The sequence below is a fragment of the Hyla sarda genome, chromosome 11 (assembly GCF_029499605.1).
Source record: "Hyla sarda isolate aHylSar1 chromosome 11, aHylSar1.hap1, whole genome shotgun sequence".
NCBI lineage: Eukaryota > Metazoa > Chordata > Amphibia > Anura > Hylidae > Hyla > Hyla sarda.
Window position 1 is genome coordinate 45,769,635 of NC_079199.1, and position 27,949 is coordinate 45,797,583.

The 27,949-nt window shown below is 44.1% G+C and overlaps 1 protein-coding gene across 11 annotated transcripts in view; it reads right to left on the minus strand.

The window, feature by feature from the left end:
* The window catches only part of ESR2 (estrogen receptor 2), a 196,711-nt gene that overhangs the window by 56,761 nt on the left and 112,001 nt on the right, over positions 1-27,949 (minus strand). For all 11 annotated transcript variants that reach the window (XM_056546604.1, XM_056546602.1, XM_056546603.1 and 8 more), the window contains 2 exons: positions 27,556-27,694; positions 19,074-19,207 (listed from right to left, as the gene is read on the minus strand). In XM_056546604.1, coding sequence (XP_056402579.1) covers positions 19,074-19,207; positions 27,556-27,694 — 273 coding nt within the window. The remainder of the gene's footprint in view (positions 1-19,073; positions 19,208-27,555; positions 27,695-27,949) is intronic.

The window sequence follows — 27,949 nt, forward strand, 5'->3', positions numbered from 1 at the left end:
TGCTGAATACTACAGAGGAAATTATTTTCTTTTTGGAACACAGAGCTCTCTGTTGACATCACGAGCACAGTGCTCTCTGCTGACATCTCTGTCCTTTTAAGAACTGTCCAGAGGAGGAGAAAATCCCCATAGCAAACATATGCTGCTCTGGATAGTTCCTAAAATGGACAGAGATATCAGCAGAGAGCACTGTGGTCATGATGTCAGCAGAGAGCACTGTGTTCCAAACAGAAAAGAATTCCCTCTGTAGTATTCAGCAGCTTATAAGCACTGGAAGGAGTAAGATTTTTTTTATAGAATTCATTTACAAATCTGTTTAACTTTCTGGCACCAGTTGATTTAAAAAAAAAATTCCACTGGAGTACCCCTTTAATTATGGCTATTTGCAACTTTATGCGTACACACAAAAGTCGCACAAAAATTTGGTTACACGTTCGACTTTTTGTGCGACTTTTGTTAGCAAAAACAGAGCTCTAAGGGGAAGATTTATCAAAACTGTTGTAGAGGAAAAGTGATGCAGATGTCCATAGCAACCAATCAGATCACTTCTTTTATTTTTCAGAGGTGTTTTCAAAAATGAAAGAAGTGATCTGATTGGTCGCTGTGGGCAACTTTTCCTTTGCGCAGGTTGTGAGAACGCTCCCTCGAAATCTCTTGATAAATATCCCCCATTAATAAATGTGATTTAACCCTTTCCCTAATAGTTCCTAATAGTTTGAATCACCCCACTTTTCCTATAAAAGTTTATATATATGTAAACAAAAATAAACATATGTGGTGTTGCCGTGTGCGTAAATGTCCGAATTATAAAAAAGTAACATTGATTAAACTACGCGGTCAATGGCGTATATGTAAAAAGTACCAAAGTCCAGAATTGTGTATTTTTGGTCACTTTGTAATGCCTAAAAAAATGTATAAAAAGCAATCAAAAGTCCCATCAAAACAAAAATGGTACCTATAAAAACTAAAGATCATGGTGCAAAAAGTGAGCCCTCATACATCCCCATATACGGACAAATTTAAAAGTTATAGGGATCAGAAGAGGACAATTTTAAACATGCAAATTTTCATATAAATTTTCATAATTTTTAAAAGAAGTTAAATGAAATTAAACGGGTATCGTTGTAACCGTATGGACCTACAGAATAAAGATAAGGTGTCAAGTTTACCGAATATTGCTCTGCATAGAAATGGAAGCCCCAAAAGTTTACAAAATGAAGTTTGTTTGTTTTTTTCCATTTTGCCCCACAAATAATATATATTTTTTTTATTTCGCCATAGATTTTGTGGTGAAATGATTGATGTTATTACAAAGTACAATTGGTGGCGCAAAAAACAAGCCCTTATATGGGTCTGTAGGTGCAAAATTGAAAGTGGTATGATTTTTGAAATGCGAGGAGGAAAAAACGAAAGTGCAAAAAAGAAAAAACGTGTGTCCTTAAAGGGGAACTCCAGTGGAAACAAGTGGGAAAATAAATGTTTTCAAATCAAATGGTGCCAGAAAGTTAAACAGATTTGTAAATTACTTCTATTTCAAAATCTGAAGCCTTCAAGTAGTTATCAGCTGCTGTATACTACAGAGAAAATTGTGAAGTTCTTTCCAGTCTGACAAAAGTGCTTTCTGCTGACACCTCTGTCTGTGTCAGGAACTGTCCAGATTAGAAGCATATCCCCATAGCAAACCTCTCCCGCTCTGAAGAGTTCCTGACACAGACAGAGGAAGAGCAGAGAGCACTGTTGTCAGACTGGAAAGAACTTCACAAATTTCTCTGTAGTATACAGCAGCTGATAAGTACTGGAAGGGTTAAGCTTTTTAAATAGAAGTAATTTACAAATCTGTTTAACTTTCTTGCACCAGTTGATTTGAAAACATGATTTGCCCCCATAAATACATAATACATTGTCCCCATATATAAGTACCTTTTTATATAAAGTGTCCCCAGGTGCTTCTCTAGCCTCTCAGCTACTCTGTTCCTTTTGATGCTGTAGTCTGACAGATGTGGATCTCTGCTCCTCCATTCATTGGGCTAGGAGGCTTTATAGGCCTTAGAGCAGAGCAGCTGCACCGGTTACATCCCTGTGTGCTGTGTGGTCCCTCAAAATCCAGGCAGAGCGGCACCGGCAGGTAATATAATTGACAGTCCCCTTGTCAAAGGAATCTCCTGCCACCCGCCACTGCAGCCCCAGCTCCTTGACACAGCCTTTCATTATGTCCCATGTCTGTGGTGCCGGACCTGCTGATGATACGCCTGCCGTCACGGTTCCGGGGGGTCTTCCAGCCCTCCCAGCCCACACTACAGTTGATCAGCTGTTCTGCTGCCGTGCGCACTGCTCTATGAGTGATTTGATTTTTAAATAGAAGTGTGGTGTCCCGGTACCGTATCCTATCCGGTACCTTTTATTGTGGGCCCCCATAGCCAGAGTCCCTAGGACGTCGGGGTCCCTATTGTCTTATTCACCCCTAGTCACCTCTCATCCCTATAGTACTTATCCTGTAGCCATTTAGGATTTGTATGTGTAAGATTGTATAAATGTAAATAAATAGTTAATTACCTGCCCATAGCGTAGCAGGACCTGTGGGTCACGTGGTCAGGTGAACTCTATGGTATTTCTGCTTGAGGACCTTTGGAGGTCCTTGTGACGTAGTCAATCCCATCACACTGTGTAACAGTGAGTGACGGGTGTTCGGACCAGATTAGCCCCACCCCCTGCCCATATAAGGGAGCGGCGGCCATGTTCTGATAACTTCTAAATTCTGAAAGTATCAATCCCCACGCACTCTGCAAGATCACCAGACCTTATCTATCCCCTAAATCCAGACGGATCTGCAATAATTATCCTAAATTCAGGGACTTTAGTCTTTTTCAACAGGTGTCAGTAGAGATGAGCGAACTTTTCAAAAATTCGATTCGGCCGATTCGCCGAATTTTCCAAAAAACTTTGTTTTGTTTCAAATTTTTTCACGGCGAAGCGCTATTAAAAAAGGCTATTTCTAGCCTACATACAGCCTCTAAAGGGGTATAGAACACTTTGCTGTGTTCTAAAAAGCATATGGAGTCTGCTGGGTAAGTGAAATAATACTGTTATTCAGAATAACATGCAGATTACCGGCCTCGCTTTTAGAATCACTGCCGCACAGCAGCACAGTGACCGAGCCTGGTGGTGGCATCAGTGTCAGGAGACCATATAGTGACTGAATGACACAGCGTGGAGGTGTTTGCAGCATGAGGAGACCATATAGTGACTGAATGACACAGCTTGGATGAAGCTGAAGCATGAGAACACAATACAGTAACCCCCCGACCTACGATGGCCACCACATATGATAAAATTGACATACGATGGCCTCTCAGAGGCCATCGCATGTCGTTGTCAGCATCGACATAAGATGCTTTTATATGTCGGGGCCATCGCATTAACTGCTATCCGACAGCGCAAAATGCTTAAGCTGCTGTCGGATAGCAGTGTAATGTGCCCCAGCAGGTTCGCTCACCTATCCCCGCTGCTCCGGGTCCACTTCGCGATCCTCCGGTGTCTTGCGCATCTTCTCCAGGGTCCGGGCCTTGCTTTCCGGCGTCGTTACTACGTCACTACGCACACCGCGCCGGCGCAGCAGCGTAATAACGTCACCGGAAAGCAAGGCCCGGACCCTGCAGAAGATGCGCAAGACACCGGAGGATCGCGAAGAAGACACCGGAGCAGCGGGACAGCATCGGGAGCCCCTGGAACAGCAGCGGGAGCGGTGAGGAACTGGTCCGGAGCGACGGGGACAGGTGAGTACAGATGCCTATACTTTACATTGCACGGATCCCTCAACATACGATGGATTCGACAAATGATGGGTCGTTTGGAACGAATTACCATCGTATGTTGAGGGACCACTGTATAGTGGCTGAATGACACAGCGTGGAGGTGTTGGCAGCATGAGGAGGCCATATAGTGGCTGAATGACACAGCGTGGAGGTGTTGGCAGCATGAGGACACCATATAGTGGCTGAATGACACAGCATGGACAGCTTGTCAGCATGAGGAGACCATATAGTGGCTGAATGGCACAGCGTGGATGTGTTGGCAGCATGAGGACACCATATACTGGCTGAATGGCACAGCGTGGAGGTGTTGGCAGCATGAGGACACCATATAGTGGCTGAATGGCACAGCGTGGAGGTGTTGGCAGCATGAGGACACCATATAGTGGCTGAATGGCACAGCATGGAGGTGTTGGCAGCATGAGGACACCATATAGTGGCTGAATGGCACAGCGTGGAGGTGATGGCAGCATGAGGACACCATATAGTGGCTGAATGACACATCGTGGAGGTGTTGGCAGCATGAGGAGACCATATAGTGGCTGAATGACACAGTGTGGAGGTGTTGGCAGCATGAGGACACCATATAGTGGCTGAATGACACAGCTTGGATGAAGCTGAAGCATGAGGACACCATATAGTGGCTTAATGACACAGCATGGACTGGTTGTCAGCATGAGGAGACCATATAGTGGCTGAATGACACAGCATGGAGGTGTTGGCAGTATGAGGAGACCATATAGTGGATGAATGGCACAGCCCGGAGTTGCCAGCAGCATGAGTAGGCACTAAGCCTTCACAATCCCTAAGTTTAAAAGATGAATTAAGAAATTTAAACCGAAGATTTTGGATAGCGGGTGCTACCTATGAGAAAATTTGAAATTCCCAGACCAGGCCCAACAGCTGCATCAGTAACCCATATATTGTCTGAATGAGGCTGGGTTCACACTACGTTTTTCAACTAAGGTTCCCGCATACGTTTTCTATCAAAAACCGTATGGGGGAAAAAACGGATGGAACAGTATGGGAAAAAGTAAACCGTATGGGTTTTTAAACAGTATACTGTTTTTAAAAGTGCATACTGTTCCGTCCGTTTTTGTAGAAAAAAACCCATACGTTTTTGAAAATTTTGTCCATTTTTAATGGGAGGGGTCTTGGGTGGGGACTTTAGGATTCAAATGCGCATGTGCAAAGTAAAAACGTATACGTTTTTCCCGTATGGAACCGTATACATGTGCGTTTCCCATTGACGTCCATGTAAAAAAAAACGTATGCAGTTGCAGTACGGTTTTTAAACCGGAGTCAAAACCGTGGTTGACCACGATTTTGTCTCCGGTTTAAAAACCGTACTGCAACCGCATACGTTTTTTTTAACATGGACGTCAATGGGAAGCGCACATGTATACGGTTCCATACGGGAAAAACGTATACGTTTTTACTTTGCACATGCGCATTTGAATCCTAAAGTCCCCACCCAAGACCCCTCCCATTAAAAATGGACAAAATTTTCAAAAACGTATGGGTTTTTTTTCTACAAAAACGGACGGAACAGTATGCACTTTTAAAAACAGTATACTGTTTAAAAACCCATACGGTTTACTTTTTCCCATACTGTTCCATCCGTTTTTTCCCCATACGGTTTTTGATAGAAAACGTATGCGGGAACTGTAGTTGAAAAACGTAGTGTGAACCCAGCCTGACACAGTCTGGAGTTGGCTGATTCACGAGTACACAGCAGGGCTTCACAATCCCCCCCAAAAAACACAACATTTTTTGAAATTTTTGAAAAAGATTTTGGCTACCTATGAGAAAATTTGAAATTCCCAGACCCAGGCCCAGCAGCGGCATCAGTAACCCATATATTGGCTGAATGACAAAGCCTGGAGTTGGCTGATTCATGAGTACACAATAGGGCTTCACAATCCCCCCCCAAAAACATAACATTTTTCGAAATGTTTGAAAAAGATTTTGGATAGCGGGTGCTACCTATGAGAAAATTTGAAATTCCCAGGCCCAGCAGCGCTATCAGTAAACCATATATTGCCTGAATGACACAGCCTGGAGTTGGCTGATGCATGAGTACGCACCAAAGCTTCACAATCCCTATGAAAAAAGACAAACACTTTTGATGGAAATTTTTTACGAAAATTTAGGACAGTGGGTGCTACCTATATATTGCCTCAATGACACAGCCTGGAGTTGGCTAATGCATGAGTACGCACCAAAGCTTCACAATCCCTACGAAAAAAAGACAAACATTTTTTACGAAATATTTTTACGAAAATTTAAGACAGCGGGTGCTACCTATATATTAACTGAATGACGCAGCCTGAAGTGGGCTGAAGCATGAGGAGACCATTGAAATGTCTAATTTTTATTTTTTTATTTAGATCAAAATTTGTGTCCTGGACCCCGCCGTGTGGGTACAAAGGACGTAATGTCACAAGCACCCACAGGGTTTAATAACCCAATACATTGCACCATAAATGTTGAAATTTAAATTAAGCATGTATGTATCTATTTCAAAAATCCTAAAATTGAAGGGCCAATCCCAGAAGCATCATGAAGGCAAGTAGTTCCTGAAAGACACAGGAGCAGTCAGGAGTAGGCATCAGCAGTACCCAAGAGGCTTTCATTACCCCTTACATTGCACCATCAATCATGAGATCGAGCAATATCAGGTGTGTTATTCCCTCAGATCTCCGGGACTGCACGCGCGCTACACTGAACGGACCAGCCTGTGTGTATCCTTCAAGTGACAGGTGCCGGTAACCTGCTGAACCATGTTCGTGATAGGGATTGGGGATTGCAATTATTTGCCATGAAAGAAGAATTCCAACTAAGTGCGGGTCATAAGCTCGGGTCCATTAAGTCCCTGACCTTTGTACACACCGCCTGTCTCTACTACCGATTGGATGGTTTAGTGAGTTTCTCAGATCGGCCCCTACGGGGTAGGCCACGGCCCTGACAGAACGTCGAGAATTTAAAGATCATTGTTGAAATTTGCATTAAGCATGTTTTTAGCTACTGCTAAACATCCAAAAATTAAAGGCCCAAGGCACCAAGCATCAGTGAGGCAAAAAGTTCCTGAAAGACACAGGATGAGTCAGGAGCAAGCATTCGCTGTACCCAACAGGGTTTCATAACCCCTTACATTTAAAGATCAATCTTGAAATTTGCATTAAGCATGTATTTAGCTACTGCTAAACATCCAAAAATTAAAGGGCCAAGGCACCAAGCATCAGTGAGGCAAGAAGTTCCTGAAAGACACAGGATGAGTCAGGAGCAAGCATTCACAGTACTCTAGAGGGTTTTATAACCCCATCACTAAAGATCAATGTTGAAATTTGCCTTAAGCATGTATTTAGCTACTGCTAAACATCCAAAAATTAACGGCCCAAGGCCCCAAGCATCAGTGAGGCAAGTAGTTATTGAAAGACACAGAATGAGTATGGAGCAGGCATTCGCAGTACCCAAGAGGGTTTCATAACCAACCCCTTACATTTAAAGATGAATGTTGAAATTAGCATTAAGCATGTATTTAGCTACTGCTAAACATCTAAAAATTGAAGGCCCAAGGCCTGAGGGCAGGGAGGCAAGTAGTTCCTGAAATACACAGAATGAGAATGGAGCAGGCATTCGCAGTACCCAAGAGGGTTTCATAACCCCTTACATTTAAAGATCAATGTTGACATTTGCATTAAGCATGTATTTAGCTACAGCTAAACTTCCAAAAATTATAGGCCCAAGGCCTGAGGCGCCAGGGAGGCAAATAGTTCCTGAAAGACACAGAATGATTCTAGAGCAGTCATTCGCAGTACCCAAGAGGGTTTCATAACCCCTTACATTTAAAGATCAATGTTGACATTTGCATTAAGCATGTATTTAGCTACTGCTAAACTTCAAAAAATTATAGGCCCAAGACCAGAAGCATTAGTTTCCCCCATATTCGGAGCATAGTTGTCCCCCAGATTAGGCAGCATAGATGTCCCCCAGATTAGGAGCATACTTGTCCCCCAGATTAGGCAGAATAGATGTCCCCCAAATTAGGAGCATACTTGTCCCCCAGATTAGGCAGCATAGATGTCCCCCAGATTAGGCAGCATAGATGTCCCCCAGATTAGGAGCATTCTTGTCCCCCAGATTAGGCAGCATAGATGTCCCCCAGATTAGGCATCATAGATGTCCCCCAGATTAGGAGCATAGATGTCCCCCAGTCAGCGCGAGCCGGTCAGAGCCAATCAAAGGACCGTATATGGCAAGCGGGCCATACAATGCCCAGGTCTGCCCCAGAGGGTTTCATAACCAACCATAATTGAGAAATTTTTGTTGTAGGAGCATGGTCAATCTACTCTGAGCCGTCTGGCATTGGTGGCTGGAAATCCTGGCTGATCAATCCCTGATTCATCTTGACAAACGTCAGTCTCTCCACATTTTTAGTGGACAGACGAGTTCGCCTTGGGGTGACTATGGCCCCGGCTGCACTAAACACCCGCTCTGATGACACACTACTGTCCGGGCAGCACAGCTTTTCCAGGGCAAACTCTGCTAGTTGTGGCCATATATCAAGTTTGGCTGCCCAGAAGTCCAGCGGATCTTCAATGGTTGTTGGCATAGCCATGTCAAGGTATGCCACCACCTGCTGGTTCAGGTCCTGCTCCATGTCTACCTGCTGCTGATGAGTTGCTTCACTATGCGGGTGAAGAAAGCTACTCATCAGTGACTATAGACTCAGGTTGCTGCTGATTGAGCTGGTACTGCTCCTGCCACCCCTCCCCTCCCCAGCAGCCATAGCAGTGGAAGGTGAGCGCAGAGGGCCCCCCGAGTCAGACCTGCGAGTGGATGGACCATGTGGCCGATAGGCATCAGCCAACTGACTACGTAGAAACTCTCTGTAGTAGGTCAGTTTGTCCTCCCTCTCAGTGGGTGTAAAAAAGGCCCCCATTTTGGGACAGTAGCGAGGGTCTAATAAGGTGGATATCCAGAAGTCATCCCGCTGACGAATTTTGGCAATTCTGGGGTCACTACGCAAGCAACTGAGCATGCATCGTGCCATTTGCGCCAGTGACTCAGAGGGACTACCTGCCTCCATCTCCACTGCATACTGCCACGGTGTGTCTGGGTCCTCTGTCTCAACTTCCTCATAACCCTCCAGCTCCTCTGGCTGCTCCTTCTCCTCCTCTCCTGTCCGAAGACTAGAAACACCGGCCATCTCATCCAACCTAAACTGTGCTCCGCTCTGCCCCTTATCATCCTCCTCCTCCAGTTCACCCCCCACAGGGCCCATGTAGCCTGGAGATGTAGGCGCAACGTCTCCATTGCCGTGAGCAACCATGATTTCAATAATTTGTTGTAGGAAATGTAGGAGTGGAATTACGTTGTTCATGGCGTAATCGAGGCGACTCACAAATAATATGGCTTCTTCAAAGGGCCTCAGCAAATGGCAGATGTCACGTATGAGCTGCCACTGGTTCACATTGAAGTTACACAAGGGAGTACTCCTATCTGCTTGGATCATGAAGAAATCGGTGATGGCTTTTCTTTGTTCGTATAGTCTGTCCAACATATGGAGGGTGGAATTCCAACGTGTGGCGACGTCACAAATAAGACTATGTTGTGGGATACCGTTCTGACGCTGCAGCTCAAGGAAGGTGTGTTTGCCAGTGTACGAGTGGCTGAAGTGCATGCACAGTTTCCTTGCCATTTTCAGGATGTCTTGCAAATGGGGTGAAGACTTGAGGAAGCGCTTGACAACCAGATTCAACACGTGTGCCATGCAGGGCGCATGTTTCACACTTCCTTGTCGCAGCGCGGACACAATGTTCTTCCCATTGTCGGTCACCATGGTTCCCATTTCCAGATTTCGTGGAGTAAGCCATACTCAGATTTCTTTATGAATGAACTTTAGCAGTTCCTCCCCTGTGTGACTCCGTTCGCCAAGGCAAATCATGTGAAGAACAGCTTGACACCGCCGTGCCCTACACACATGGTACGATGAAGGGCCACTGAGATTTGGCCGTGCAGTGGAGGCCGAGGACAGGGTGGAGGATGAGGAGGTGGCGTCGCACACTGTAACAGGACCAACTGCCTGGGAGCGAGAGCGTGGAGGAGGAAGCGGTGTGACCTGTCCAATTTTCTGTTGTGGCTGTGCAAGAACCACATATACCCAGTGAGCCATAAAAGACAAGTATTGTCCCTGCCCATAGTTACAGCTCCACACGTCGGCGCTGCCGTGCACTTTTGAACACACCGACAGGCTCAAGGACTGGCCCACCTTCTCTTGTACAAACTTATGCAGGGCTGGTGCTGCCTTCTTCGCAAAGAAATTACAGCTTGGGACTCTCCACCACGGCTCGGCACAAGCCATCAATTCTCTGAAAGGTGCAGAGTCCACCACTTGAAAAGGGAGGGACTGCAACACCAGCAACTTGGACAGGAGCACATTCAACTTCTGCGCCGTTGGATGAGTGGGCGCATATTGTTGTCTCTTGGACATGGCTTCGCCGATGGATTGGCGGAATGGCTGGCTAAAAGCGGGAGAAGCAGGAGCAACAGAAGGAGGGTTTGACACACCGCTCCCTTCGGCTGAGGTGGTGGAGCCTTGGCTGGATGAAGGAGGGAGCGGATGGCCACTGGGTGATGCAGCAGGCTGGACCATTACATCAGAGCCACGGTTCTCCCAGGCCGCTTTATGGTGGCGAAGCATGTGTTGACGCAGGGCCGTGGTGCCGACATTGGGACCCTGGCCACGCTTCACCTTCTGCCGTCAGATCTTGCATGTGGCTACGTGAACCTCCTCCGGATGCCTTATGAAAAACTTCCACACCGCCGAGTAGCTGATTTTCCCACCCGCAGTCCGCACTAATGGACTGCTACTGGTGCTGTCTCCAGAAACCCAGAAAGGTAGGCTGCCGTGAATCAGGTGGTCTCCCCCGGGCACGTTTTTCTCCTGAATTTCCACTACTGCCACCACGCTGCCAACCCTTCTACCGCCTTGCTGCCTCAAGGGCAAACTGCAACTCTCTTCTCCTGATGATGATGAAGCCCCTTCTGCACCCGGCTCCCAATTGCGATCGGCTTCATCATCATCAACAGTTGTGTTCACATCACTGATGTCCTCCTCAGGTTCCCCAACAGTGTCTGCTTCAGGACCCTGAACACTTGCAACACCGCCTCCCAAGTCACTCTCCGCATCACTACTTGGCCGCCTAGCGGAGCAAGCAGCGCATGTCTCCTCCCCTTCTTGGCTGTCCAGTAGCTGCTGACCATGCTCTATTAGACCGTCCTCAGTAAATAGTGGAGCTGAACCCACAGCATAAGATACTTCTTTAGGAGAGGGAACAGCATAGGACAAAGGCAATGGGAGGACAGGGACTGCTCCCGGGCCATGCCAACTGAGGGTTGTGTCTGAGGAACCCACCGACTGTTGACTGTGGGTGTCAGATGTCACTTGTGATGATGTGGATGAGTGTGTTAACCAATCCACGACAGCAGATGGGTTGCTGGTGGAGACACGACCGCTGGCTGATAAAGGGAGCTCAGGCCTCTCGCTGCGACTCCTCCTGCCACTCTCCCCAAGTCTGCTGCCAACTCTGCCTGAAGTATTTAGGCCTCTGCCACTCCTCTGTGCACGTCCTGGCACTTCTCTGCCTTACATACTTAGTGCGTTTATGAGGGTATTACAATACGCTACACTACTCTTTAAACAGTATTTGTCTAGAACAGCAGCAGGTGATTACTTATGGCTGTCCTTGAACAGTATGTAGGCCCTTGACAGATTAACAGGTACTAGATGGTACAATACTTGGATGTACCTATGCGCTATGCACTGATGAGGGCAGTAATATGCCTAACTATTAGCAGAAAAAAAACTCTGTATTTTTTAAAAACACCAGCCGGTGGATGCTATGGTTTGGACTTTGATGGTATGGAGCACCTTGACAGCTTAACAGGTGCTAAATGGTACAATACTAGGATGTACCTATGCGGTATGCACTGATAAGGGCAGTTATATATGCGTAACTATACGCAGAAAAAACTATAAAAAAAAAAAAAAAAAAAGACAGGGAATAGTATTGTTTGGACTTGCACAGTATGTAGCCAGCCCCTTGACAGATGAACAGGTACAAAATGGTACAATACTTGGATGTACCTATGCGGTATGCACTGATGAGGGCAGTAATATGCCTAACTATTAGCAGAAAAAACTCTGTATTTTTGAAAACCGCCAGCCGATGGATACTATGGTTTGGACTTTGACGGTATGGAGCACCTTGACAGCTTAACAGGTGCTAAATGGTACAATACTTGGATGTACCTATGCGGTATGCACTGATGAGGGCAGTTATATGCGTAACTATACGCAGAAAAAACTATAAAAAAAAAAAAAAGACAGTGAATAGTATTGTATGGACTTGCACAGTATGTAACCAGCCCCTTGACAGATGAACAGGAACAAAATGGTATAAATGCACTACAGTCCACTGAACAATCACGTATTTCTGAACAGCAGCAGGACCTGTGGTAGCCCTTGGGGGGTGTATGGTAGGGATGGTATGGTATTGGTATATGAGGGGTTAATATTAACCCAGTCACTCGTGACGCCAGGGTGAGGGCTGGTATGCTGAATCTATGTTACGGCCTATCGCCGCCCTTCCCAGAAGCGATAGGTGCAATGAAATGACTGAAGGTCCACAAGCAGATTTAACTTGAACTTCAATAACTTTACTGCAGTTCTTTCAATATCCAATACGTAATAACAGTCTCTTAATACAGTTCTTTGGTTGCTTAGCTGAAATAAAAAAAGCACAAACGGATGCGCTCCGTAGTGTAACACCAAAGGTGAGTTGGTAACGCTAAGTGTGAATTGCGCTTACCACATGAAGTTGTACTCCAACCAAGTACAACAATGGAACAGGGTGTATCATCAAAGGGTCTCTGCAGCTTCGTCCCGCTGAAATAGAATCACGATAAAAACAAGCAATCTCCAGGTAGCAGAGCGGGATCAATGGAAGCGCTGAGACCAGATAAGAAGTTAAAAGGATTTATTTCCCATAATGCAACGCGTTTCACGGTCACCCGCTTCCTCAGGCATGTTGGGTTTAGCAGATTACAAGGTATATATAGGGAAAAGGGGTTAACCCCTTCAAGGAGGAAAATTAAATTAACCCCTTGAGGGGTCAAGCCCTTTAAGCCCTTCACAACAAGATAGAAGCACATAATAACATCACAACAAAGTACCCAATAAAACAAATACAATACAATTAAAAACAAATATTAAATTTTAACAAAAAAATATTAAAAATATTATAGTACTATATATATTAAAATAAAATAAAAAATTTCCTTTTTTTTTCCTTTTTTTTTCCCTTCCTCCATTTTTCCCATTTTTTTCTCCTTTATTTATTTATTTATTTATTTTTTCCTCTTTCCTCTTTTTTCTCTTCGATGTTTTAACGGGCATTTTCCAGTGTCTCATTAAGACCATCTGGAAATAAAGTAACCAAAGAAAAAATCCAGAAGGATTCCCTATTATTTAATCGCTGTATACGATTATGACTAAAAACTGGAATAGTTGCTTAGCGACTGGTAGAAGTTGCGGACCTTGCATAAGACTTATAGTCTCCGAATTTAGGGAATGATGTGCAGATATGTCCGGATTTAGGGGAAATATTGAGTCCGGTGATGCTGCAGAGTGCTTAGGGGATGACACACTCTATAATTTATATCGTTCGGCCGTTGCCGCAAGGCTCAGGCCTAACTCACTGCGATTACTGTAATACAGATCTTGCTTACTTGCTAAGATGGCCGCCGCTCCCTTATATGGGCAGGGGGCGTGGCGATTTTGATTGGTCCGAACGTCTGCCACTCACTTTACATGGTGAGATGGGATTGCTTACGTCACAGGCTCTATGTACATTGTAGAACCAGAACGAGGCTACAGATACCAGAATGAGGCCTGGAACGCATCCAGAGTGAGGCTTGGAATGCGTCACATGACCCAAAGGCCCTGCAATGCCATAGAAACAAGCAATTAACCATTTACATACTGAAATAACACTATATACATTATTTTATAGATAAATTAGTAATCTATATACTATAATGGAGGCAACTAGGGGCGAACTGACCAATAAAGACTAAGTCCTAGGGACTCTGGCTATGGGGACCCACAGATAAATAAGTACCGTGTGAAATGCGGTACTGGGACACCACAGACCCAACAGTGCAGCACCACACAAAAAAAAAATCCAGGGATTAAACCCTAAATTGCACTCTGTCACACAATTCTGAGCAGCAGAAGATTTGTGGAGCAAATAAAAATAAACTCAATTGTGCTGAAAAATGAGGAGATAAGATGCTTCAGAAAGTTCAGGCAGCTTGTTGATCTGTATGAGGCAGCTGACAGCTATCTGCCCCTCTCTGCTGCAATGTTCAATAATGTGAATAGGAGGTTTAGCTGTCAATGATCCTTCTTCTCAGTGTAGCAGGAAAGCACTCCCTTTCCCTAATGCTGATGTGACTAGCAGTTGCAGTGAAACACTGTGGTATGAGCTATTCACACACACACAGTCCCGTCCTCTCCATCTGACTGCATAGATGAAATGAAGAGAGGCAAGATGGCCGCCGATTATATTGGGGCTGTGACATCACAGGGGTCAGTGAACACTGATAAGCTGCATCTCACATGTGATTCAGGGTCAGCCCGCCTACCTTCCTTCCCGCCGCTGTTTTCCGCCCTCCCATAATCCCCTGCCCCATGTACTCACATGTGGATCCGCCATCTTAGCTCTCCAATAGCCTGGAACGCTGTAGAATGGAGTTTAATGAAGCGATTCGCGCAATAGAATCGCGGCGATATTCGCATTTGTTGCGAATCGAATTTTTCATGAAATTCGTAACAAATTCGGGTTCGTCAACTTCGATTCGCTCATCTCTAGTTGTCAGTCATTGAGCAATATAAAGACTGTATTCCTGAGACTGTCATTGTTCGCTGGATGTATCGCAAGCACTTGAGTAAAGTTACCCAAGTTCAAGTACATTGTGGACCTTCAGTCATTTTATTACATGCACCTATCGTTTCTGAGAATGGCGGCGATAGGCCGGAGAATTACCTCAGCATACTAGGCCTCAGTCTGGCGTCACAAACTATAGGGTTAGCATTAACCCCTTACATACTACAACATCCCAACTACCCTACACCCCCCAAGGCATACCACAGAAGTAATGTACAAATCTGCTTAACTTTCTGGCACCAGTTGATTTGAGAACATTTGTATCCTTGTAAGCCCCTTGGCATCCACAGGCCTTAACATGTGTCACTTAGAATACTGATGACTTCTTAAATATTACAGGGGTATTTGTGCCATGAAAGAAACCAAGGAATAGTACAACTGCTACCGCTGCACTAAAGTGATACCAAGTGGACTATGTTTGGTCTAGTAAAGGCTATGGGGGAGATTTATCAAAACCTGTCCTGAGGAAAAGTGTCCCAGTTGCCCCATAGCAACCAATCAGCTCACTTATTTCATTTTTAACAAGGCCTCTGCAAAATGAAAGAAGCAATCTGATTGGTTACTATAGGCAACTGGGCAACTTTTCCTCAGGACGGGTTTTTCTAAATCTCCCCTATGACTATGCTGCTGGCACACTGTGGTATAAGTCAGCATATACTGGTAGCATACAGTGCCTAATGTCTTGAACAGTTAAAACATGACAAATTCAGCTTTTACTTTAGCTATATGTTCAGCCCACATAACCAGCCACAGGTAAGGATCACATAAGGGGATGTAAACACAGCCTATTGCAGCATATTTTCTACTATAAAACTGACACAAAGAACACAAGAACATAAGACACCATACTGATGTCAGGTTTGGGACACCAATTTTGTTGGAAGTAAACTAAATTACAATAACGTAAACCACAGCATACCTACTTTTACCTCTTGGGATGAACTATATTCAGGACCAATAGAAGCACCACAAAAGGCTGACCAGATGCCAGGGGTCACCAAGTTCATAGGGGATGGAAGAGTATGGCAATTAGGTAAATCTGCTCTACATTTATCAAGCTGTTGTTGGCCTAGACATTGGCCTGCTGTGAATAGTGCCCAATGAACATATATATGAAGAATCCCTGTGGAATGTTGAAGGGTTGGTTCACGACTAAAAAAGCCTGGCTGCTTTCCAAATACATTTGTGGTGTCCCAGCACCAAAGGCTGTCCTCTGGCTTCAGACTTCCTCAGGCAGACCTGCGGCACAGGTGTTGGGCCCACTGAGGGACTTATTGTTGTGTCTATTATGTCCCAACACTTTGCCAAAAGTTAAACATTTTTCATAATTATCATGTTGTGTGTTATTTCTATGTATGTTATTTCTATGTGTTATTGTACCTTTAAGAGAGGAGCAGTACACCCATGTGACCCTGCCTGCCAATGGGAGCCCCTAAATTCTTGTCTATATAGTGTAGTGGGGGAGGAGTGGCCAAATTCATCTCCAGTTGTTCCTGAGCACAAGGTGTGAGGTGTGTGGAGAAGCTCTAATGGTAAGTTTCCACTTGGTTTTTTTCTGGCAGTTTTTGGATATCTGCCACTGCAGTTTTTGAGCCAAAGTCAGAAGTGGATCCATAAGGGAGGAGAAGTGTAAGTCCTTCCTTTATATGTACTATTCATTTTGGATACACTTTTGTCCTTGGCTCTAAACTGCAGTGGCAGTATTCCAAAAACTGCCAGAAAAAAAGTGGAAACAGCCTAAGGGAAGGCCCAGATCAAATCTATCTTATCCGGCCATTCTGCAAGGATCACCCGCATGGTGGAAGTTCATGACCTGGCGGAGAAGGCTACAGGACCTTGACAGAACCCTAGCTACCATGATAAATTTTCAATTCTCTCAAGTCAGTATCAATTTATTGGGTGAAAGCACCACAATTCCCAGCAGGGCAACAGGGCTCCCAAGGGGTTACACTACATCCTATCGCTCTGCAATCTACTGTCCATGTAAAACCATCTGCACTCTGCTCTTGAAAGACAGTTATCCGTAACCTGATGTCGGTGTGTTCCTTTACTCCCCGTGTCTGGCCCAGGAGAAGCTGTCTCCAACCTCGGACCATGTATAGGCAGTGGCGTTGCGACCCGGGTGCGGGGGGTGCGGAGCGCACCCGGTGACACCAGCCTGGAGGGGTGACACCACGGCCGGCAGCACCCCCCGCATCTGCACACCGTCACTCAAATCAGCCGGTATTTGCAGCATCCCCAGACAGAAGAGGCTTCTTCCATGACCTGCAGGCTGTCGCACTCCAGTTTCAGCCCCCGACACAGTCCTATCCCCCAGCCCCAGGAAGCTGCCTCTTTAAGACCAAGAATGCTATTCTGGGAACAGAAGTGCCGTGCGCACGTCTGCTCCCTCCCCCGACGTGTCCCTGCCTCATGTGCTCCGCGTCTTCTGAGGATTCATGGGTGATGAATTCCTCCCCAACCCCCGGACATTCCTGGACCTGGAGCCGCAGAAAGTGAAAGTGAAGACAAGAGACTGGTGAGACCTCTCTGCAAAACTGTGTATTTAATGCAGTGTTTCCCAACCAGGGTGCCTCCAGCTGTTGCAAAACTATTACTCCCAGCATGCCCAGACAGCCTTTGGCTGTCAGGGCATGCTGGGAGTTGTAGTTTTGCAACAGCTGGAAGCACCCTGGTTGGGAAACACTGATTTAATGTTTTAATGTAACAGGGAGAAAGGGGGTGCTGAGAGGCTCTGGGGGGTGCCATTGCCAGGAGGATGATCCTCCTTATGTATGATGGGGGTGCTACTGATGAATGATGGGGGTGTTGCACCCCCATCATCCATCAGCAGGATCATCCTCCTGTGAGTAGCACCCCCATCATCCATCAGCAGGATAATTCTCCTGGATGATGGGGGGTGCCTCTGGCTGGAGGATGATCCTCCTTATGTATGATAAGGGTGCTACTGATGAATTATGGGGGTGCTGCACCCCCATCATCCATCAGCAGATCATCCTCCAGGATGATGGGGGTGCTACTGGCAGGAGGATGCTCCTGCAGATGTAGCACCCCCATCATCCTGGCCGTAGCACCCTCATAATCCATTGGGAGGATCATCCTTCTGCCAGTAGCACCCCCACCATCCTGGATGATAGGGGTGCCACTGGCAGGAGGATGATCCTTGTTATGTATGATGAGGGTGTATAAGGAAAGACTATAGAGAAGTCACCTGTAGTCACTGATATTATTGTGTATTTTCCTCATTATGTCCCATCAGAGCTGTAGTCACTTGTAAGTTCTGCAGTTGTGATGAGTAAAACTACAACTCCCAGCCAGGGCCGGTGCAAGGATTTCTGCCTACACAAGCGAAGCTCCATTTCGGGAATCTCGGTGGGCCGCAGCAATAAAACCAGAGAGGGTGGAGTGGTGGCAGTGACCTCTGCTGTGCGGCGGCGGGGCGCGCAGGTGGGGGTCTTAGTATAAAAAAAAAGTCTTCATTTTTCCGCCCCCATCAGCTGCGAGTCCATGCGCCCTCAAGCGGACGCATGGTTTGCCTTATGACAGCACCGGGCCTGCTCCCAGCATAACCTCACCACTGCTTAGGTCATACTGGGAGATGTAGTTTTAATTGGTGAAACCTTTTTTAGTGCTTTCCCATTCTTTGGCAATTGGTATATTTGATTATTATACTGGAATTTTTCACACTGCTCTACATCAGTGGCGCCTGTCACAACAGGCTAAAAACTTACTGGGGGGGGGGGGGTGAGGTATGGGGTGACACCATTTTATATCGCACCGGGTGACACCAACCTTAGCAACGCCACTGTGTATAGGATAACGGTGCCCTGGCTTCACAAAGTGATAAGGTATTTCCCTACACCACCCGTGCTACCACACATTGCCCCACCTGTTCACATAAAGGTGTGGTGTTGCCACTGAGCAGCATTTGCTTCAATATGAGACTCAACACATGAATAGCTGTGCATTGCTTCTGGAAGAAAGCAGCCATGTTTATTATTATTATTACGGTATTATTCCTAGAGAAACTCTTCACTTCAATAAGCCAGGTCCAGACATTACCTAAAATTCCCCATAGTCTTGAAAGCGGCCGTATGTCACTCTTCAACCCAAACAGTGATAAGAGAGACTTTTTTTCCACCTCTTTGTACATGTTTGATGGTTTGTTTGGTTTTTAGATTTTTCAACACATGTGTATTGGTACTAATTCCGAGTTGCTCTATAACATATAAACTAACAGCCTACTTACTGGAGTTCAGCAGGATGAGCACCTTAAGGCAGAGATATTCTCGGTGTTGAAGTTTTAGATCTCTGAATCTTGAAGTGGTGGCTAGCAGCATATCAAAGATTTCCAATATTCCCTCCACACATTTGCCTTCATCCCTGTAAATACAGAGAGTAGAAGTCAGCCACATCCGCAGTGCATTGTGATGGCAACAAAAACATTTAATTCATACAGTTATGTAGACAAAAGACTCTCCCTCGGTAAGACAATAATGAATGTCACTTGTAAGTACGGACAGACACATACTGTAGCTCCTGGGCCCGAAATGCTAAATCTGCTTCAGGGTCACGCACCCACCATGTTCTGTTTATAACGCTGTTTTCTTTCATGTGGTAGAGGACCCCCACATCCCCTATAGCTAAACCCTAGATTATGACTGGGTTTACGATGGCGCATGATGGCTACAAGACCTCTGCAAATTTTCTCTTTGTCTTTAAAAGTTTCAATGAATAAATAGTGGATAACATTCTTATGAGCGTCCCCTTTTCATAATGTGAAATTTATAGATATCAAGCACTGGACCCAGTTTTGTCTATGTTATAACTGAGGAGAAAGGGTCTTTGCCTGGCCATAAACATAAGAGATAAAAGTTGTTCTGCTGCAAGATATCACATTTAGCCAATACATGTAGGGTTCGTTTGGTGTTCGCTTCATCGATGCGTCATCAGTGTACTGTAGTTAAATTCCTGGCTAAAAGCATCTTAAAGGGGTACTCCGGCCCTAAGACATCTTATCCCCTTACCCCCCCCCCCTTGCCTGATTGCGGGGGTCCCGCCGCTTGGGACCCGTCGCTAGGGACCACCGCAATCTTCAGCCTCTGGAGTGAACATCGGCAGGACCCCCGCGATCAGGCATCTTATCCCCTATCTTATCCTTTGGATAGGGGATAAGATGTCTTAGGGCCGAAGTACCCCTTCAATCTCATTTCGAGGTATAGATAAGAGGAGAACGTTTCTGGTCATATAACTGTATGCAGTATGTAGCTAGGAAGTGGCATATTCCCCAGGTGCTGGTAGCCAAAGGATGCAACAAGCCATTCCAGGAACAGGGTATTAAAGGGTACTCCGGTGGACAACAATTTAAAAAAAAAAAAAAAATCTAACAAAGCTAAGCAGATTTGTAAATAACTTCTATTTAAAAATATTCATCCTTTGGGTACTTATCAGCTGCTGTATTCTACAGAGGAAGTTGTGTAGTTCTTTTCTGTCTGACCACAGTGCTCTCTGCTGACACCACTGTCCACGTCAGGAACTGTCCAGAGCAGGAGAAAATCCCCATAGCAAACTTCTCCTGCTCTGGACAGTTCCTGACACAGACAGAGGTGTCAGCAGAGAGCACTGTGGTCAGACTGAAAATAATTATACAACTTCCTCTGAGCATACAGCAGCTGATAAGTACTGGAAGGATTAAGATTTTTAAATAGAAGTAATTTAAAAATCTGTATAACTTTCTGCCACCAGTTGATTAGAATTATTTTTTTTCCACTACAGTACCCCTTTAAGATACAGGGCTAAGGAAGGGAACTGAATCTTTTCTTCAGGTGAATGAAAGGCTAGCTACAACTCTGCCTACATTTGTTAGCACACCATCAGAATCATCAAGGTTCAGGTAGGGGGATTGGCAATATGGTAAAATATTTATATACTAGTTTCATATCACTATCATTTAGCAAAAGACTTTGAGCTAAAAAAAAAAATAATCAGAGGTTTATTGGGGAAGATACCAAAATGGTAACTGATCAAATGACTGCAGGATGATGTTGTAATTCAGGGTTTGTATCTTGCAGCAGGTGATATGTATTAACTCTTTGTTCTAGAGAAAGAAGATTATGGTGGACATTTGGTTTAAAGCAGCTATGGTGGCCTTTGAATGCATTTTTATTACTGCATTTAAGGTATTATGATACAAAAAGATGTTGTCTTTATTAAAAATTGCACTTATTATCTCTTCTGCAGACTGCAAGTTTTCACATACAGTTGTACTCAAAAGTTTGCATACCCTGGTGGAAAATGGGACATTCTGGCAACAATTTATAAATTATAACGGATTATGCCAATTTTTTTAATTTTATTTACTTTTTAGATCGTAATGACACAAGAAAACACTTAAATGGCACTGATCAAAAGTTTACACACACACACACACACATATATATATATATATATATATATAATTATATATATATATATTAAATGTTTGCCTTGATACAGACACACAAGGGGACACACACAGGGATAATGGCAGTCAAAGGTTAATTTCCTACACCTGTGACTTTTTAAATTGCAATTAGTGTTCATACTGCTATCTCATTTTTATTTGCTTTTAGATTTTTTCTTGATCACTAATAAACTTGAAATCTTTATCTAATTAGATTGTGTGGTCTGATGTTTCACATAGGTATTTCTTCACATTTACTGCATCAGACAATGTCCATATATCTGTGAATAAATAGCCAATGAGTTTGCTAGTTCTCACGTGGATGTACTGAGCAGGCTGGAGACTGAGCCACAGGGAGCAGAAAAGGCCTTCCAAAAGAACTGTCAAAAGGTAATGAAACGTTAAAAATATGTAAAAGCATATACAAAATATCCTAAACCTTGAAAAAGCCCGTCAGTATGGTTCCTAAACCTTGAAAAAGCCCGTCAGTATGGTTCCTAAACCTTGAAAAAGCCCGTCAGTATGGTTCCTAAACCTTGAAAAAGCCCATCAGTATGGTTTAATCCCTTAAATGGGCACTTAAATTTTTTAGGGAATTGTTTAGAAAAACCCACATGTTACAGGCTGCTCTGGAAAAAGAGGGTTTGGTTGTTTCAAGTAGCACAATATGATAACTGAACAAAAATTAGCTTTGTGGTTGAATTGTCAGAAAGAAGCCTGGTGACAACATGTCTGACAAAACCTTGATACCTCACATCTTCTGACTGTAATTTGGAGTAATGAGACCAAAAGAGCTTTATGTTCACAACCACAAGCGTCATGTTCGGAATGGTTTTAATAAGACTATAGCCAAAAGAATATCATCACCACTGTGTAGCATGGTGGTGGCTTACTGATGTTTTGGGGGAATGGTGGATGAGCTCTAAAGGCACAGAGAAGCTTGTGAAAATTCATGGCAAGACGAATGCAGTACATTATCATACAATACTGGCAGTCAATTTGCATTCTTCTGCATGAAAGTTCACAATACATTGCGTATAATTGCGTATCTATGACTTTTTGATCACTGATTTTTTTGCACCTATGCCATTCACCATTAATGATCAGGAACACCATAATTTAATAGTTTGGACAATTACGCACATGGCGATACCAAATATTTATTTTACAGTGTTTTATTTGAAATATGGGAAAAGGAGAGTGATGTAAACATTTATTGGGGCGCGGGGGGGGGGGGGGGGTTAAACATTGTCTTATTTTTATTCCTTTCCGGTACCTCATGGGTTGGGAAGGGGTTAAAAAAATCTTCCTGTGAAGGTGCCACCTGGGTCCAATGTCCAGCAGTACCCATTGTAGGGCCAGCCCTGTCAGACCTGAATATCATGGAGCCTCTTTGTGTAGTTCACGCAAATGTGTAGTTCGCACAAGACAACCAAAGACTGTGATTGACCTGAAGGTATTTTGTTAATGAGAATGGGCAGCTACACCCCCTGCAAGAATTCAGGGCCTCATAGACAACATTACAAGAGACTGCACACTGTCACTGATGCCAAAAGGGGTCAATACAACAAAGAACTAAAAGGTATGCAGACTTGTGAACAGGGGTCATTTCATTTTTTTTATTCGTTGCCATGTTTTAGATTGTGACATTCAGTTATTACTTACAGATGAATAAGAATCTCATAAAAAAATACATGTTTTTTGTGAGTCATTCAGGTTTTCTTTAAAAATTGTACATCTATTATAAATTCTCCAAGGATATGCAAACTTGTAAGTACATTGCAGGTTGCTCTGTCTTATGAAACTTTTCAAAGAAGTAGCCTGGCTGCTCAGTCTCAAGAAGCTGTCTCCTTTTACTGCAGAAACTACCTACTATGGGGCTATATGCTGGCAAACCTACCAACTGCAGAAACTACCTATTAAATTGGGGTAAGGTAAGGAGGGTGCTAGAAAAATGCAGCTATTTGTTACTGCAGAGACCGGTTTGCTGGAAGAAATCATCCTGGCGGTCTGGGCCAGATGGACATGCTAAAGGGAAAGTGACCGACTGATCAGAGAAGATGTCAACTGAGTCATTGGATACTGCTCTGCCATTCTCTTAGTTTAAGATCTATAAAGATCTGAATGCTTGAATCTTCATAAAAATAACAGTTGGGGGCACACGGTACAGGATCCTGAATTGCAACATTGGTTGCCCATCTTGAAAGAGGGGAAGTTTAGTGCTAGAACCCTTTCTACCACTGGCATAGCCTACTCTATGGTAGGTTTACAACAACAAAAAATGTCCTAGGTCTTTAAGAAAAAGTTTAAACCAAAAATTATAATAAACTAAGAAAAGTAACTGTCTTCATTATGAGAACTTACACTGTGATTTCCCAAATGTTCCCTTTAAAAGATGTTCCTTAATAAATATTTACTGGAACAACAGCTGCTGAATCAGAATTGACCCGCTTGTTAACACAATGCTGAAGAATATTTTACATAATTCTCAATCACAAGAGGGTTCACGGGAGGAGACAGTGGTTCAACTTAAAAGACAAAAAAAAACTATAATTTGCAAGTCAATCAAAGGAAATTGGAATATATTCCAAAATGCAGAAGAAGCTGCAGAACATTGAGGAGCAAATGAAGAAATAATGAGTCGGCTTGTGCATACTCTCTCCGTGGCTCAGCAATGTTTGAAGATTGTGGTAAATTGACATGGAGCTCAGGGTTTTGCTGTGCGGATCACAAAATTCATCTACTTTTAAGAGGATTGTTTTGGTGAAGGGCGGGGGTGAAGATTTTTAACAAGTGTTATTTTCAATGTAAAATGATTTAATAGGATGTTTATCGGGTAAACAAGTATCAGCTATTAAGAAAAATAAGTTGCAATGAAAACAACAAGAAAATCTTAAAGTGGAACATATTCTCCTTATTTAAAAGGGTTCTATGAGATTATGAAAAATACTAGGAAAAAGATATATATTTGATCTAAAAAAAAGCACCCCTTTCATATATAGGAGGTTTTCAGTATTGGCTAAAAGGAAAAGTGTGGCACTGTTTCATCATGCTGTAGATAGCTAACAGGAAGATAAAACAAATAATATCTGTCTCTTAGCTGATGACTGTTTGCAAAGTTATAAAATCATGTTGTTCTTTCAAGCTTAAAGGAGTAGTCCGGCGCGCACTTTTTCATTTTATCCCGTCCGGGCTGCAAAATAAAAGAAAACAAACTTTCTTTTCCGTGCCAACATGCCCCCGGAGCTCCGGGACAGGTGTTTGGTCCCCGGGCTGTATTCTTCTTACATGTTAGCCCACATCATACGGAGCTTCAGCCTATCACCAGCCGAGGCGGGACATCGCTGCGGCCGGTGATAGGCTGAAGCTCCGTGTGACGTGCCGGGCTAACAGGAAGTAAGAAGAATACAGTCCGGGGACTGAACACCTGTACTGGAGTGTGCCAGAGCTCCGGGGGCTCGTTGGCAGGTAAGAGAAAGTGTGTTTTCTTTTATTTTGCAGCCCGGACGGGATAAAATGAAAAAAGTGCGCGCCGGACTACTCCTTTAAAGGGGTACTCCGCCCTTAGACAACTTATCCCCTGTCCAAAAAATAGGGGATAAGATGTCTGATTGTGGGGGTCATGCCAGGGGTCCAACCCGCAATCTCTCCTGCAGCACCCCCATTTCTCAGCTGCTCCACCCCTCATTCCATCATGCCCCACCCCCCTCAATGCAAGTATATGGGAGGGGGCGGGGTGGTCATCACGCCCCCTCCCATAGACTTGCATTGAGGGGGCGGGGTGTGACATCACAAGGGTGTGTGGCTGTGATGTCACAATACTTTGTCCCCTGCATTGCCCCTCATCAGCCACAGAGCGATCCTTGCTCTGTGCAGCTGAGAAACAGGGGTGCTGCAGGAGAGATTGCAGGGGTGGGATCCCCGCAATCAGACATCTTATCCCCTATCCTTTGGATAAAGGAATAAGCTAGGGGCAGAGTACCCCTTTAAGTGTCATGGAGGGTGTGCTGAGCTGCAGCTTGCACACCTCCTTCCTCCCCCTCCATTGCTGATTTATAAGACTCTTTGGTAGTAGCCAAGCAGAAAGGAAGCCTGCATGCTGCAGTTTAGCATGGCCTCTAATACACTTGAGCTTGGCATACACAAAGTAAAAAGCGCTCTCCTATACCAGGTTAAACTGCCTCCAGACAGTGTTGTGTAATCTGAGGTACAATGCATGAAGGGTGAATCTTTGTAGAAAACTAACTGCTGTGACTTAGCGGCCGTAGACATTGGGCAATATCCACAGTAAGGGGATTCTATTGTCAGAATATTTTGAAGTAGTGGGTTAAGAGTGGAGCTGCTGGGGATGGAAGGCTTTGTTTTCTCTGCCACTTTAAGTTAGTATCTTGGAACTTGTCTCTTTGCACATATAAAGTACACATGCATTTAAACAGCCAGGTCATGAACAACTCTTTTAGGTTTTCGTCAGGTAGGTGACATCCATTAGGAAGATAGCGGGAGAAAAATGTGTGCATTACACGTCTTTATCTCCGGCTATCTTAGGCCGCAATATCGGGACTTATAATGGATGTTAGAGGAAACCCATTCAACTTCCGTTATTCTCCATTACAATAACGGACGTTAATGGCAGCCAAAGTAGGAAAAAACAAGAGCCATTAATGTCCGTTCGTAATGGAGCAACTTTACTTGTGTGAAAGTAGCCTAAAATGATACTTTATGTATCTAAGGACAAAGTCCCCAAAGATGTTTGAAGGTGCAGATGACCCATGGAGAATGTACCTACTGTGCATGTCTCTCAGAGAGAATCCATCTTTCTCTTTTGCCCTTCCTCTGTTTGCAGGTTGGTGTAGGCAATAGGATTCAGTTAGCAAAAGGATTCAAAGAGGAACAAAGCCTCCTGTCCTCAGTAACGGAGTGAAGCGCGCTATTATTCTAACGATCGTTGGGAGTCTTAGCACTAAGACTCTGACTGATCAAAACTATTGACATGTGAATGTTTTTTAAAATGACAGGGACACATTAATCAATTACCTACAAGAAGGAGCCATTGCATTTAGTAACAAAACCATTTGTCATTGGTCAGGTTTTCATATCTTGGAATATAACTACTTTGGAAAGACATCTACTCAAAATGTAAAGAGGCTTGTGAAAAAAAAGAATTCTTACCTTTGGCTTTCCACTTCACCAATCACAGAGCATCCAGCCTTATAGACTCCCACTGACAATATCTTTAAGGGGTTGTTTCATTATAGACATTGGCAGCTTATGACCACTATCTTTCCTGAAAGTTACTAGAACAAAGTGGGACCCTATGAGAACACGTAGGAAAGTCTTGAAGAAGAAAGGGGCAATAAAAACATTAGGAACACATTGGAAATATTGCCTAGTTCTTCTTCAGTCCCATGTACTATCTACAGACATGTAATGATTTAAGTCTTTTCCTAGTTGTTTTTGTTTACCAAAAGGAACATATGAGAACAATGAGCACAATGTAGACTAAATCATTAGCACCACCTAAGAAGTTGTGATATTTAGATTTTAGGCAAACAAAGCCTTCTGAGCACTCTTGAAAAGCATTAAGCTCTGTTAGATAAAATGCTTTTTTCTTGTAAGGTTTGTGACACGGACAAGGAGGTAGTGAGGCTTCACACCTTCCCTAATTGCATCACCATGTAAGAAACTAAAGGTTGACTTATTTTTTCCATGAAAATCAAAGAGTTTAATAACATTTTGGAAACTTGAAATGAGTCAGGCCTAACCAGTTGATAAGATAAAGAAAAAAGCAGTTCATGGTAACTATAGTAAGCACTAGTCTTAGAAACAGATAACCTCGGCACCACTCTCACTCAACAAGTTCCACTATAACTCCCCAATACGGACATGAAGTAGCCGTGCAGTTTATACACTGAATACATATCTGAACAGGTGGATGTGCATATCCATTAGGGCACAAAACGCTTGTTAAATCTCTATGTAAAAGAAGCTTGGAAGTACTCACCATGTCTTTCAGTTGTGCAGACTTTCACCTTTATTCGTATGAAGTGAAGGATAATTGGGCAGCTCACATTACAGAGATGGAAGGGCAGGCCGCTGCAAACATTAGGATAGGTGTGACAGCTGTTTCATCTGTTCCTGTGCATGCGGGTGGAACAGCTGTCCCACCTATCCTAACGTTTGCAGCGGCCTGCCCTTCCATCTCTGTAATGTGAGCTGCAAGTATCCTGCACTTTATACGAATAAAGCTTCCAAGCTTCTTTTACATGGAGGTAACTATAATAAGACTTACCTGTCAAGAGCTAGATCGGGGGCAAATATAAGCTTTCCAGGTTGATCGATTGACCGCCACATAAGTCCCATCATCAACACCTCCAGCCAACAGCTTTCCAGCAATCGAACTTGATCATAGAGACTCAGCTCTACAAAACCTGCAAAAACAAGTTTTTTTTTGTGTTTTTTTGTCATCAGGCCATAAAGGTTGGCTATCATTACCATTATGAAAAACTAGTTGTGTTGACCTATAACCCATTCCCATGAGTAGCTCCAAGATATGTACAGCTCACCCTCATAGTAGCCCATACATAGGCCAACAAGGGGGAGGGTAACTTCAGGGAAACTGAGTTTTATACAATCTTCCTCTTCTGCAAGAGATGCGAAAAGGTACAAGTTATGGAAAGATATGG